Source organism: Amphiura filiformis, unplaced genomic scaffold (assembly GCF_039555335.1).
Source record: "Amphiura filiformis unplaced genomic scaffold, Afil_fr2py scaffold_52, whole genome shotgun sequence".
In the NCBI taxonomy this organism is placed as follows: domain Eukaryota; kingdom Metazoa; phylum Echinodermata; class Ophiuroidea; order Amphilepidida; family Amphiuridae; genus Amphiura; species Amphiura filiformis.
The window spans coordinates 259,968-276,318 of NW_027305516.1; the positions used below are offsets into that span (position 1 = coordinate 259,968).

The 16,351-nt window shown below is 36.8% G+C and overlaps 1 protein-coding gene across 1 annotated transcript in view; it reads left to right on the top strand.

Moving 5' to 3' along the window:
* LOC140144405 (uncharacterized) overlaps window positions 1-15,216 on the top strand; it is an 86,447-nt gene extending 71,231 nt beyond the window's left edge. The window contains exons 4-5 of the mRNA XM_072166215.1: window positions 1,488-1,973; window positions 4,440-15,216. Coding sequence (XP_072022316.1) covers window positions 1,488-1,973; window positions 4,440-4,663 — 710 coding nt within the window. The 3' untranslated portion in view covers window positions 4,664-15,216. The remainder of the gene's footprint in view (window positions 1-1,487; window positions 1,974-4,439) is intronic.
* The last annotated feature ends 1,135 nt before the right edge of the window (window positions 15,217-16,351 follow it).

Genomic DNA, 16,351 nt, shown 5'->3' on the forward strand with positions numbered 1-16,351 from the left:
ATAAACTTAACCCAAATACTAGCCCTAACCCTAACTGTAAACTTAACCCTAACCCTAGCCCTAACCCTAACTGTAAACTTAACCCAAATACTAGCCCTAACCCTAACTGTAAACTTAACCCTAACCCTAGCCCTAACCCTAACTGTAAACTTAACCCAAATACTAGCCCTAACCCTAACTGTAAACTTAACCCTAACACTAGCCCTAACCCTAACTGTAAACTTAACCCTAACCCTAGCCCTAACCCTAACTGTAAACTTAACCCAAATACTAGCCCTAACCCTAACTGTAAACTTAACCCAAATACTAGCCCTAACCCTAACTGTAAACTTAACCCTAACACTAGCCCTAACCCTAACTGTAAACTTAACCCATATACTAGCCCTAACCCTAACTGTAAACTTAACCCAAATACTAGCCCTAACCCTAACTGTAAACTTAACCCAAATACTAGCCCTAACCCTAACTGTAAACTTAACCCTAACACTAGCCCTAACCCTTACCCTAACCCTAAACTTAACCCTAACCCTAGCCCTAACCCTAACCATAAACTTAACCCTAACCCTAGCCCTAACCCTAACTGTAAACTTAACCCAAATACTAGCCCTAACCCTAACTGTAAACATAACCCGAACACTAGCCCTAACCCTTACCCTAACCCTTAACTTAACCTAAACACTAGCCTTAACCCTAACCCTAATTTTAACCCAAACACTACCCTAACCCTTACCCTACCCAAACCCTTACTCTCAGTTTTGGACTTGTGAGCCCTTTTTATGTTTCACACTAGGGAACTTTTGTATCTGACTAGCGAACCTTATTTTTGGACATGAGAACATTAGGACTAACAAACCTTAGGATTAATAAACCTTAGGACAAGCAAACTTTAGGACTAGCAAACCTTAGGTCAGACTAGCACCTACCTTAAAAAGTTACACTGCCCTTTATAATTCCACCTCCAGCAACTCTAGATTTATTTGCATGACATCATTTCCTATGTTAAGTGATGTTAGATTTCTCAAAACAAGGCTAAAGGCTAGGCTTCACTAAGCCCTGGGCTTCATAATGTTTTGCCTAAGAACTTACATGATCAATTTTGTTAATTGCTCGTATTCTACTGTTGATTGATTGATTGATTGATTGATTGATTGATGGAATAATTGATCGATTAACAATACCAACTTTGCCTTGAAATTTAAGAAATCTACTCTACAGAGCAAATGAGCTATTCCAGTTGAAATCCATACTCCCCCTATGGAAAACATGACCTGAATCTTCCAAGCAGTGAGTGTGAGTTGGGATTATTTGAATGGGTGAATCCGTTTGAAATTAGCACCCCTTGTGTAGGAGATTAATATCATGTCTTCCATTAAGGTATAATGGATTTCAACCGGAATAGTCAAATGTGGCTTAAAAGCTTTTGTGTTTCATTTGCACCTGCTTTTGCATTTATTTTCTCCTGAACTTTGACCTCCAACCCCTCACAGCACAAGAACCGTTGACCCAAGGTGAAGCACCATCTGCAGAAAATGACAGCACAGACAAACAGAAAACGGGAGAGACAGACAAAGAGAAAACTGGAGAGACAGAACCAACATCTGCTAGTCAAGTTGAGGTTACTAGTGACTCACCAGATAAAGCACAAGAACATAATGATGACAAAGATGATAGAAACACTGAAAAAGAACTAGAAACACCTGCAAATCAAGCCGATAGTCAAGTTGAAAATCAAGCAGATAGTCAAGTAGAAAATCAAGTAGAAGCTAAACCAGAAAATGAAGCATCAGATCAAACAGCAAATCAAGCACCTGATGAAGCAGAAACTCAAGCAGAAACTCAAGCAGAAACTCAAGCAGAAACTCAAGCAGAAACTCAAGCAGAAACTCAAGCAGAAACTCAAGCAGAAACTCATGCAGAAAACCAACCAGAGTCCAACATTTCAGAGGCACAAGAGCCACCAGCCACAGCTGAAGGTGACCTTTGACCTCTCATCTTTTAGTTTGTATAATTTATTTTACAATCTTTTCATAGCATGATATTCTTAATGCAACAGCTCTCAAATGCATGCTAAAACTGTAAAGCATGAAAACGCCCTTATAGTTACACACAATGACTGCATAGCCAGGTAGTTTTCTTATTTTTCTCATTCACTTTGCGCATTTCAACTAATTGTTTATGCAATCATATTACAGGTGAGGTAACAATATTGAGTTGGCTGTATTCCTTAGACATTTGGGTGTATTCCTAAATCATTTGGGAGTATTCCTCAAACATTTGGGTGTATTCCTCAAACATTTGAGTGTATTTCTCAGTCATTTGGGTGTATTCCTCAAACATCTGGGTGTATTTCTTAAACATTTGGGTATATTCCTCAAACATTTGGGTGTATTCCTCAAACATTTGGGTGTTTTCCTGAAACATTTGGGTGTATTCCTCAAACTTTTGGGTGTATTCTTCAGTCATTTGGGTGTATTCCTCAGTCATTTAAGTGTATTCCTCAAACATTTGGGTGTATTTCTCCAGCAATTGGGTGTGTTTCTCAGTCATTTGGGTGTATTCCTCAAACATTTGGACATATATTCCTCTGGTATTTGGTTGTTTTTTCAGTCATTTGGGTGTATGCCTGAAACAAAAGAATTAGGGTATATGGTTAGGGTTAGTGTAATCATTTTCATTTGCATATATTGGGACTATCATATGAGGCTGCAATTTCAAAGTTGCTACCTGATTTCATGGCTATTTACTTATTATTACCCCCCCCCCTGAAAAAAAATGACTGCTCACTGGTAGAATTGGCTTTTACAGTTAAAATCCATACACCCCCTATGACCACATAGAGATGGAGACTCAAATGGAGCTTGGTTACTCCATTTAGAATTCACACTTCCATTGTGGAAGATTGAGGTTATGTCTAGCTTCCTTAGGGTGTATGGATTTCAACTGGAATAGCTGTTACAATGGCATTCAAAAGTATTTAATCAATGCAAATGATGTCTTCAGTATATTAATACTAACAACGTAATGTAAAAAAGTGGATGCAGTTAAGACTTGCTTTTATTCAGACACCCTGTGGGTGTATTCCTCTGGTATTTGGGTGTATTCCTCTGGTATTTGGGTGTATTCCTCTGGTATTTGGGTGTATTCCTCTGGTATTTGGGTCTATTCATCAGTCATTTGGGCGTATTCCTCTGGTATTTGGGTGTATTCCTCAGTTATTTGGGTGTATTCAGTTATTTGGGTGTATTCCTCTGGTATTTTGGTGTATTTCTCAAACATTTGGATGTATTCCTCAGTCATTTGGGTGTATTCCTCTGGTATTTGGGTGTATTCCTCTGGTATTTGGGTGTATTCCTCAGTCATTTGGGGGTATTCCTCAGTCATTTGGGTGTATTCTTCAAACCTTTGGGTGTATTTCTCAGCCATTTGGGTGCATGCAGTTTGGGTGCATGCCAAGATTTATTCAACTGATCACACTGGAATACTCTAATAATATCATTATAGAAATCCATGGCTTGGGCTTTGAATAGGCTTCTGTAGTGTGTAGAATTGAATTGGTGGAGGGAATAAGTTATGTTGGTTTTTTGGTACAATTCTGGTTAACCCTGTGCACCCTAGTGTTTGAGGGTAACATTATGGTTATACTTGTGCGCAGGGTAAACCAGAATTATCCCATTTTTTCTAGTTTGAGTTTATGGGCTCAGGAGACTTGTGAAGAAACATATGGATCATTTCGGTGTATTCCTCAAACAGTTGGGTGTATTCCTTGGTCATTTGGGTATATTTCTCAGTCATTTGGGTGTATTCCTCAGTCATTAAGGTGTATTCCTCACGTCATTTGGGTGTATTCCTCAAAAAGTTGGGTGTATTCCTCAAATATTTAGGTGTATTTCTCACCCTGAATTTCTCAGTGATTTGGGTGTATTCTTGAAACATTTAGGTGTATTTCTCAGTCCAGGGTGTATTATTTAAACATGTGGGTGTATTTCTCAGTCATTTGGGTGTATTCCTCAATCATTTGGGTGTATTCCTCAAACAGTTGGGTGTATTCCTCATACATTTGGGTATATTTCTCAGTCATTTGGGTGTATTCCTCAGTCATTAAGGTGTATTCCTCAGTCATTTGGGTGTATTCGTCAAAAAGTTGGGTGTATTCCTCAAACATTTAGGGGCATTTCTCACCCTGAATTTCTCAGTGATTTGGGTGTATTCTTGAAACATTTAGGTGTATTTCTCAATCCTTGGGTGTATTCCTTAAACATGTGGGTGTATTTCTCAGTCATTTGGGTGTATTCTTTAAACATGTGGGTGTATTTTTCAGTCATTTGGGTGTATTCCTATATTTAGTCATTTGGATGTATATATTACTCAAAAAGGAATAATGATCAAGGAAAGCTTTTAATATTTTTCCTAACAATACCCTGTCTGCATCTCTTACACAGCTGCAGAAGAACAACCTCCAGCTTCAGAAGAACAACCAGCAGCTGCTACCGAAGAAGAAAAGCCTGCTGAAGAGACTCCAGCCGAACCAGCAGCAGAAGAGACACCAGCAGAAACAGTGGAAGAAACGCCTGCAGAACAAAAGCCTGCAGAAGAAACACCAGCCGAAGAAACACCTGCAGAAGAAACACCCACAGAGCAACAAGAAGATAAACCAGCAGAATAAGGACATTCTATTTAAAACCCACACTCCCTCAGTGGAAAATTTGAAAATTTCCTCCATGGCAAGGGTATGAATTTTAATGGAATGAGCATAGGTAGTTCCATTTGAAATCCTTACTCCCATGTACATTGTGTAAGATTTTGAAAATTTCTTCCATGGAAAGGGTATACATTTCAAATGAAATGAGTGTAATAGGTAGTGCCATTTGAAATCCTCACTCCCTCTGTGGAAGTTTTTGGAAATACCCTCCATGTAAAGGGTATGAATTTCAAATGGAATGAGCATATTAGGTAGTTCCATTTGAAATCCTTACTCCCATGCACATTGAAATCCTCGTGTGTGTTGCTGTGGATTTTTTGTTAAATATAATTATCTTGCACAGGGGGAATATAAATTTCAAATGGAATAAACATTAGGCAGTTCCATTTGAAGTCTTCACTCCCACTGTGGAAGATTTTGAAAATATCTTCCATGTGTATGGTATGAATTTCAAATGGAATGGTAGTATAATTTGAAATCCTTACTTCTTCCACAGGGGGAGTATGAATTTCAAATAGACGAGCACACTAGGCAATTCAATTTTAAAATCCTCACTCCCGCTGAGGAAGATTTCAGAAATATCTTCCACATAGGGAGTATGAATTTCAAATGGAATGAACAAATTAGGCAGTTTCACTTCTACTGTGGCACAGGTATTATATGGGTTTCAAATGGAATGAGCACATTTGAAATCATTGCTCCCATGTACGTTGTGGAAGATTTTAGAAATATCTTCCACAGGGGGAGTATTCATTGCAAATGCAATAAATACATTAGGCAGTTCCAGTTGAATTTCAAACACCCTCTGAGAAAGATTCTACCCAAATCTTCCACAGAGGGAGGGTGAGTTGCAAATAGAGGTGGCTGTTGTGCTCATTTCATTTGAAACTCATCCTACCCCTGTGGAAGATATTCCCAAAATCTTCCTTAGAGGGAGTGTGGATTTTAAATGGAACTGCCTAGATATTTCCAAAAGAGGGAGTGTGGAATTTAAATGAATTAGCCCATTGTCCATTGTCAGGCAACTTGTGGTCTTTCACACAACTCTTTAAATGACTCTTTAAAGAGTAGAATTCTATTTGAGTCAGTAATTTTACTCCTAAAATCGAAGTCACAGGAAGAGAAATGATACTTTGATATCAATCACTTTTTGACATATAAAGTACTAATTCTTCAAATGACTCCCTAAAGAGTCAAATTAGCTAGTACACTCTGTAATTGACTCCTGGAAATGTTTAACTACTTGAATGGTAGTCATTGGAAAAGACATGTTATTTAAAATTACAACTCTTAACAGAGTAAAATCAACGAGTAAAATTACTCAACTGTAATTAGCATAAAAGGTATTGCTACTCATGTGAGTCATTAAGTATTGCTACTCATAGTGAGTCATTTATTGAGTATTGCTACTCATTTGAGTCATTTATTACTCACCTGTTATTAGCATAAAGAGTATTGCTACTCTAAATGTGAGACATATATTTTTAATAGAACATTTAAAAAATGTTAAATCTTTAAAATGTGTAATTTGATCAAGCAAATTGGGGAAACTTTGTCCCCTTTTGTTCTACGGACAATTAGACCAAGTAGAGTCAGTCTGACTGGATTTTTTTCTGGAATAACCTTTTAAAGATAACTTTAAATCAAAATCAAAATCAATCAAAAAAGCTGTTTTTGATTTCATACAGCTATATTTTATTTTAAATCCCAAAAACGTGAATTTGGGTCACCTAATAGCACCCAAAACGTGAATTTGGGTCACCTAATAGCACCCAAAACGTGAATTTGGGTCACCTAATAGCACCCAAAACGTGAATTTGTGTCACCTAATAGCACCCAAAACGTGAATTTGGGTCACCTAATAGCACCAAAACGTGAATTTTTGTCACCTAATAGCACCCAAAACGTGAATTTTTGTCACCTAATAGCACCCAAAACGTGAATTTGGGTCACCTAATAGCATCCAAAACGTGAATTTGGGCCACCTAATAGCAGCTAATAGAGTTTTCTTATAATTTGCCACTTCTAGTGGTTGATGGCATTTTGGCTCGGCTAACTCCAATCACTTCGGAATTAGGGAAGCCAAGCTACGCAATTTTCAGGCTACACAATCATCCTCGCTTTCCACTTCTGTAATTCTGGCCTGATTGGAATTAGTCAAACCAAAACGCCATCAACGGCTAGAAGGGGCCAATCATATGAAAACTGTATACAAAGTTCATTTCTCAATTTTATAAACTTTCAACATTTACATTTTCAAAGTGGGTCACATATTGCACATTCAGAGCCAATTTCTTTTGAAAATCAAACATTTTTTAAAGAACAAAGACTAGACTATTCCATTTGAAGTCCAAACTCCCCGTATGGAATAAATGCCTTTAATCTCTCACACAGGAGGTGTAGATTTCAAATGGAATCACCCATTCAGGTAACACCATTTGAATTCACACTCTCTGTGTAGAAGATTTAGTTCATGTCTTCCATAGGGGGTGTATGGATTTCAGTTGGAATAGCCCAGATTTAGGCCATAAGAGTAGAATTTACTCTTTTGGAAGTTGTCTTTGTGACTCCTAAAATTAATGGTATAGTTAACTTCCTTTTAAATTGACATGTTAAATTTAAGGCATAATTATGAAGAGTTATTTTACTCCTGTGACGTTATCACCTTTATACTGTTTGTGTATGTAAGTATTTGATATGACTCCTTGAATTTAAGCTATAGGAAGAGTAAAGTTACTCTTATATGAGTAATACCTTTTTATCCTGACTCCTTTAATTGATGGCAATTAAGTTAAGAGTAAGTAATTTCCCTGTATAATCATATTTTTAATGTGATTCCTTTAATTGAATTGGCACTGGATGAGTAAAGTACCGTTACTAATTTGGTATAATCACCTTTTTACTCCTGTATGCATTTGGGTGTATTCCTAATACATTTGGGTGTATTCCTAATACATTTGGGTGTATTCACAATACATTTGGGTGTATTCCTAGTACATTTGGGTATATTCCTAATACATTTGGGTGTATTACTAGTACATTTGGGTGTATTCACAATACATTTGGGTGTATTCCTAATACATTTGGGTACATTCCTAATACATTTGGGTATATTCCTAATACATTTGGGTGTATTCCTAATACATTTGGGTGTATTCCTAATACATGTGGGTGTATTTCTAATAAGAAGAAAAGACTTCAGTCAGCAGTGTGTTTATAAAATGAGCAATAATTATAGTAGATTCCAAAGTAGCTTGGAGGTTTGTAAAAGTTTAAGGAACACATTGGACCTTGCCCAAAACACGGAACCTGAGAATTTATTTATGTCCTCTTAATTCCATACATTCCCTATAGAAGACATGCCCTTAAGCTTCCACACATGGAGTGTAAATTTCAAATAGGGTACCTGACTTGGTAGCTCCATTTGACACTCTCTATGTGGGATATTAAGGCCATGTTTTCCAAAGGGTTTAAAAATTGCAACTGGAATAGCCCATTGATCAATATATGATGGACTCGGAGAGTGGACAATGTTGATAATTGATAATAACAGGTTACTCAAAATGATTGTAAAATGAATTGTGTAAGTTTGTATATTATTGTTATTTTCATGTAACCATGGTAACATTCCCATAGATGTGTGTGCTGAAGGACACTATTATAAAGACTTATTTTTTCATGCATTTTACCAGTAATGCTCTATGAATGAGAATAACTATAGCCTGGCACATTAGGTGTATTTCCCAGTCATTGTGTGTATTCCTCAAACATTTGGGGGTATTTCCCAGTAATTGGGTGTATTCCTCAAACATTTGGATGTATTTCACAGTCATTGGGTGTTTTCCTTAAACATTTGGTGTATTTCTTAGTCATTGGGTGTATTTCTTAAACATTTGGGTGTATTGCTCAGTCATTTGGGTGTATTCCTCAGTCATAGTCTGGCATGGCACATTACATTGGTGTTACCTTTGATTTACCACAAGAAAAATCCTATGAGATAAATATGAGATCAATCATAAATAAGTCTTTACGAAAGAGGTAGGATTCACACAAATCCTTCAAGCCATATCATACTACGTAATTGCTGGAGCGTAGCGCTGTTTGTGACATAACTTAATTTTATCGCTTAGCAGAAATGCGATTGCTGATATCTGATCGATAACCCACTATAATATTTACAGTAATTTCTTGGCCAAACTGGAACACTATAAACGCTAGTGGCTCAGCGATAAACACACGCAAATATAGCGCGGTACAGAAGAAAGCATACATGCGCCTTACATTGCGTACACGCTTAGTACGCTACATGGACGCAACGTGCATGTTCCAGTTTGGCCAAGAAATTACTGTCAATATTATAGTATGCTGTAGTGATTTGATGACTACTTTGTCGCTATGTTGCAACTACTAGGGATTTTTGAATCACATGCTGTGACTGCTAGTATGATATGTCACAGCATGCAATTCGAATATACTGCGCCAAAAAAATATCCTTACACTTGGAAAAATAATCACAATTTCAAAGCTGAACCATATTGGGGTAAATTTCTAATTTTAATGCACAATCTAATCCGGCACATTATGAGACCCCATTGAATCCAATGTGACTTCAGGAAGCAAAGTTACAAGCATCTGAATAGATGAGTGTCCAGTTTTAAAAGTGACACACTGGCCTATTCAAAACTCCACTGACTAGACATCTGGTTTGAGAGTGGTGAATGGCTAATTTATGTGTGCCTTTAATTTAAAACAAAAGGAACAAAAGCAACTGAAACAAAAGAACTCACAATTGAAATGAGAGTTACGAAAAGTACAAAGAAGTAAAAACTGAAATACAAACTGCTGTAAATAAAGCTTCATTGAAGAAACTGTGTTAATTGTCTCTTTGTTGCGCTTGTTGGAATCTTTTTGCGCCTTGTATAGGCCAGTTTGTCACTTCTGAAACTGGACCTTCGTCTAATCAATCGAATCGCTTGTAACTTTACTTCTTGAGGTCACATTGGATTCAATATGGTGTCATAATGTGCAGGATTAAATAGTGCATCTATTGCAAAAACAAATTTACCCCATTATGGTTCAGTTTTGAAATTGTTTTTCCTAGTGTAAGGATACCTTTTTGGCGTAGTATACATTTGGGTGTATTGCTAATACATGTGGGTGTTTTTCTAATACATTTGGGTGTATTCCTAATGCATTTGGGTGTATTTCTAATACATTTGGGTATATTCCTAATACATGTGGGTGTATTCCTAATACAATTGGGTGTATTCCTAATACATTTGGGTGTGTTCCTATAGGATCAGCATTGGAAATAGCTATTCCAAATGAAATCCATACACTCGTTATGGAAGACTTGACCTTACTCTTCCACCAAGGGAGTGTGAATTTCAAATGGGGTTACTTGAATCCGTGGCTCTATTTGAAATCTACATCCCTTGTGTGGGAGATTAAGGTTATGTCATGTTTCCATTGGAAGTGTATGGATTTCAACTGGAATAGCCCAATAAGCTGTTCAGTAAATGTTCAAGGGCCATTTGGGCCCCGTAGATTAAAATTCCACAGTCCTTCATCAATCTGTATGAGCACAAACTCAAATTTAAAAAACAAAAACTTTCATATAGGCTATAAACAGTGCACTTCTTAATACATCAGACTCAGACATGAACAAAATAACGGTAATTGTACAATAAAGCCGGAAGCAATAATTTGTGAAAATGATGAATGTTGAGGTCCAAAATAAGAAGCTGACTTTGGTATCAAATTTTCTCAGGCCCTGTAGGCCCAATGAGTGGTGCCAATAGGCAGACCCTTATTTCTAATACTGCTTAGGCGCCAGAACCAAATTTGTGCAATCTTTGGATAGATAGTTGAAGCTGTTTCGAAGATTGTTATTAATGAACTATTAACTAATTAATCAGAATTAATGGTAAATTTGTATTGGTCAATACCATTACATGTAAGGTTTCATATATACTGCGCCAATAAAGTATCCTTACACTTGGAAAATAATCACAATTCCCAAACTGGACAATATTGGGGTAAATTTGTTTTTTTAATAGATGCACTATCTAATCCTGCACATCATGACACCACATTGAATCCGATGTGACTTCAAGAAGCAAAGTTACAAGCATTTGATTAGACGAGGGTCCAGTCTTAAAAGTGACAAACTAGCGTATTCAAAACTCCACAGACTAGACATCTGGTTTGAGTGTGGCGAATGGCTAATTTATGCATTTGGCTTTAATTTAAAACAAAAGGAACAAACGAAAACTGAAACAAAAGAACTGACAAATAAAATGAAAGTTATGAAAAGTACTGAGAAGTAAAAACTGAAATAAAACTGCTTTAAATAACGCTTCATTGAAGAAACTGTGTTGTCTCTTTGTTGCGCTTGTTGGAATTTTTTTTTTATGCGCCTTGTATAGGCCAGTTTGTCACTTTTAAAACTGGACCTTCGTCTATTCAATTGCTTGTAACTTTACTTCTTGAGGTCACATTGGATTCAATGTGGTGTCATAATGTGCAGGATTAGATAGTGCATCTATTAAAAAAACAAATTTACCCCAATATTGTTCAGTTTTGAAATTGTGATTATTATTCCAAGTGTAAGGATATTTTATTGGCGCAGTATATATCAACTCAAGCATTGATGGTTGGTCGAAAGATATCTAACTTGGCTATATCAATCTTCTAATACTTTTACCCCTTAATTGTAAGAGGTACAGTACATGCAATATATAGTGCATTTATGTGTATTTCTAATACATTTGGGTGTATTTCTAATACATTTGGGTGTATTTCTAATACATTTGGGTGTATTTCTAATACATTTGGGTGTATTTCTAATACATTTGGGTGTGTTTCTAATACATTTGGGTGTAGTCTTAATACATTTGGGTGTATTTCTAATACATTTGGGTGTATTTCCAATACATTTGGGTGTACTTCTAATACGTTTGGGTGTACTTCTAATACAGTAGGATGTATTCCAAATACATTTGGGTGTATTCCTATACATGAAACAGGAACAATGTCAACTTTTTTTTCATTATAAAAAATATGCATGTGTGTTGCATTTTTAAAATGTGTCATCAATGAATTGGAAGTTAATGTATATGTTGTTATAATAACAATGATTGAAATTTATACTATATTAAATTGAAGGGTGACTTGTTGAAATTATTAATAGAGTTATGGAGATTTAATAAATGTGTATCATTTAATTTGATATTTTTAAACCAATTTTAAATGAGACCAGAACAATACTGTGTATATAAAACTTAACATAAGGCCACAACAAAAAACACACCCTGTTTTACGGGCCGACCGACCCAGATTGTACATTTTGGGAGAATTTCTTGAAAAGTCCATCCGCCCGTAAAACAGGGTGGGTTTTTTTTTCATCGCCAATTATAGAAATTCCAATTGTTACATTGATAAAGAAAAGATATTTCACAAAATACAAGAAATATGACCAGGATTTGATTTTAGCTTGTATTGGTTGAAATGGATCAAATCAAGTTGAAATCTACACAATTTACCCTCAAATGAGACTATTTAATGGACTTTTAATGGATGAAATTGGTTCGATCTGGAGTAATTCAAACTGTTGAACTTAGTTGGAGTTTGAAAATCGTCTTCAGTGGGGGTGTGGAATCGCCTATTTCACTGGTTCCTGATGACTTGACTTAAGTCATGTTCACATTGTCGGACGTACGCCCGGCAGAACTTCGTCGGCGCAAGTTGCTAGGAGTAGCGGTAGGTGCTGCCAGGAGTAGGTGCAGTGTGAAAGATGGTCAGCGTAAGTTCCGACAGGCGTACGTCTGACGATTTACTCCTGACAAAAGTCAGGAGTAGTGAGCTGGGTGTAACTTCCGCCAGGCGTAAGTTGCAATGTAAACGCAGATTACGCCTGGCACCCGGAGTAAGTTTGACCTTTTGTTGGTCGGAACTAAGAAATTACATATCGCGTGGTTGATAAAGGTCACAGAAACACCGGAAGTGGTAGCCAATGTTTACGCCAACCAGAAGTGAATACTTGGTGGAACTAGTCGGTGTAATGCTAGGAGTAGGCTAGATGTGGACACGCGGTAGGAGTAAGGAAAATATTTGTGGAATTTTGATCTATTTTAGCGTAAGTTTACGCCGGGTGTAACTCAAAATGTGAACACGACTTTAAACATGGCTTTAATCAGGGTTAATATGAATCAAACCATGGTTAACATGGCTCTAACCAAGGTTAACATGCATGGTTAACATGTTCCTGCATATGTCTGGGCAATGGGAAGCGGTTAAAACCACTTCCCAATGCCCAAACACAAGCAGGAAGTAGCTATAGACTCAACATGATTGTAACATTTGAGTTTATAGCATTTTGCCAATGGGGTATTTCAGGTGAAATCCATACACCCCTATGGATGACAGTCCCTTAACGCCATATTGTAACATTTGCTGAGTGGGATGCCATCAATTATCAAAATTCTAATTTTTACACAATTATAATGATACGTTATCAAACTAACATACCCAGCAAAATTCAAGACAAATCCGAGATTTTGAATTAAACGCAGGAACCTGTTGTTTATTTATGGAAATATAATACTATACGTACTCGATGTTCATAGCACAGTACGTACATGGCCTGCGGGACAATCAACACACATCAAAGGACCGCGTCGTAGTATGACCGATGAAGTGACATGCATTGACGACATCGGCGCTGGTAGTAAATTCCAATTTTCTTTGCTTTACGTAAGTTGTTCAGCTTGGAATTAAGAGGGGACATATCTGACAGTAAAAGCTAACATTAGAAATACTAATCTATTTTTTATGGAAATGTTACAACATGGCTTTAATCTCCCAAACAGGGAGTGTAAATTTCAAATGGGGTTACCTGAATCCTGAATGGGTGACTCCATTGTGTTGTGAGAGATTAAGGTCATGTCTGCCATTGGGGATGTATGGATTTCAACTCGAATAGAACAACATCATTAGTAGCCTTTGCCAGACTTTGTATTATCTTGTGTCATGTGTCCTGATGATCATTCCACACAGAGAGTAAATTTCCTCTCACTATTTACCAGTGGTTCCCAACCCTGGTTTAAGTCATGTTAACCTTGGTTAGAGTCATGTTAACCATGGTTTAAATCATATTAACCTTGGAAAATGGGAAAATCAGAACCTACCCAGCAAACACAAAACGTTTTACAGAAAAGGTTTAAATTTAGGGTTATATAAAGGGTATAAAACATTTTAATAACATTCAAAAACATTTTAAAAACTTAATATTTAAGTGTTGACAACATATTTTGCAAAAATGTTTTCCCAAAATATTTTACAATAACGTTTTAAAAACGTCTTCATGACCTTTAATAACCCGAAATTTAAATGTTATGAAAACGTTTTGAATATTAAACGTTTATGAGAACATTTTTGTTTGCTGGGTAGCAGTTTAACAGGAAAAGTAAGATAAATGTAATATTGGCACAGAGTGGGTAGTTATTGACCTTGCTAGAAAGCGATAACACTGCATTCGCCACACTTAAAATGACTTAAAGCAGGATCCAACTAGAGTTAACAGGACTTAAACCACCAGGGTTAAAATGGCTTATCACCCGGTTAACATGGTTTATAAAAGGCTGTTAACTCCTGCTGTATATCATTGTGAGTACCGCATACTTGGACAATTGCAATGTCCTTAAAATTTTATTTAGTTAAAAACCAATCATGCGGAAATCACATTGGTATGGACCCTTTGCATAGGTCGGCCATCTTAATAGAGGGTTAAAATGACCGTAACCAGGGTTAACATAACTTAAACCAGGGCTAACATTACTTGCAGTATTGAAATGATTTAAGCCAGCATTATCATGGCTGAAACCAGGGTTAACATTCAGGGTTATCATGGTTGAAACCAGGGTTAACATGACTTAAGCCAGGGTTATCATTACTTAAAACAGGGTTTACATGGCTCAAACCAGGGTTAACATTACTTAAACCAGGCCTAACATTACTTGCAGTGATCAAGTGATTTAAACATCATTTATAGCTGAAACCAGGGTTAACATTACTTAACCAGGGTTATCATGGCTCAAACCAGGGTTAACATGACTTAAACCAGGTTTATTGTTACTTAAACCAGGGTTTACATGGCTCAAATCAGGGTTAACATGACTTAAACCAGGGTTATCATTACATAAACTAGGGTTAACATGTCACAAACATTTGTTTAATGTACCCAGGGGTAATAATAGAATTGTGTATAAATTTACAGTATAACAAAATATGTTTTGTATACATGTACAAAAATATATATGAATATATGATCATGAACAAGGAAATAATTGTTAAAGTTTTGTGTTAAAATTAGCAACTATTTGATATTTTATTGATATAAAGTTATGTGCTAACGTTAATTTAAGGCGTTGTTCAACTTTCTGTTGTTTTGATGGCCTCTTGACTGATACTATGAGAAGTTGCATAAAAGAAAAGAATTAAAATTGGGTTCAGTTGAATTCCCTGCTGTTAGTTTGTCAGATGACTCACCCCTCCCACCACCCTGCCCCACCCCCACCACCCTGCCCCACCCCCACCACCCTGCCTCACCCCCCCCACCCTGCCTCACCCACACCATGTATTATGTAATCCTATAGAGGTGTACAGACTGGGTGTTAAGCCATTTTAACCCTGGTGGTTTAAGTCACGTTAACCCTGGTTGGATACTGGTTTAACACTTGGCCCAACTATGAATAACTCAATTTAACATGACTTACACCAGGGTTAACATGGCTTTAGCCAGGGTTAATATTAATTAAACCATGGTTAACATGGCCTTAACCAAGTCATTTTGCAATACCGGAACCAAATTGACCCAAAAGGTGCATCTTCATTTGGCTGGGTTTTATACCACAATTGTCCTCATTTTAGCGCTAAAATTTCAAATTTCCGCACTCCTTTGTCCCCGGAAAAGTCATCTTAGTCAGCGGGACCTTTTGGAAATTTGGTCCCTCCCCATACCTCCCTCCCCCGACCTCGGTGGCCCCAGTACGCCCCTGCATGTCCCCACTCCCTCCCCTTCTGGCTATGTTGCAGAAAATACTGTTGTGATTTGGGACAAGACTTGGATATTTATAAAGCAACTCTAGCTGTAAACCAATGTTATTATTGAACCATTGGTAACAGTCTAGGAATTATAGTAGGCCAGTAAAAATCAGCCCCAAAATCTCCAAAGGTCAAAATAATTGCAACATGAATTCTATTTTCGGAAAATGTTGCTCTTAAGTCTCTATTTTAACAAACTCAAAGTCTACCAAAATCAACCTCTCATGAAAGATGTGTAAAGTTGACTTTTTCAAAATGGCAGCCAAAATGTCGTAAAAAAATAGACAATTGTGATTTCAATATTATATGAGTGTCCATGTGAGAATTGGGTGACATTTTGACCTATAAATGCTCTTATGCCCTAACCGTTTCATAAATATTTATTTGTCTGCATAGTTTTTGTTCAAAATTTCAAAATGGCCGCCAAATACGTTCATTATGGGTTGTGAATACAGACAGGGCAATCAACTTTTCACCATAGAAGCTGAATCAGTATTAATATAGTACATGTTAGTTATGAAAATATTGCTCTTAAGTCTCTATTTCAAC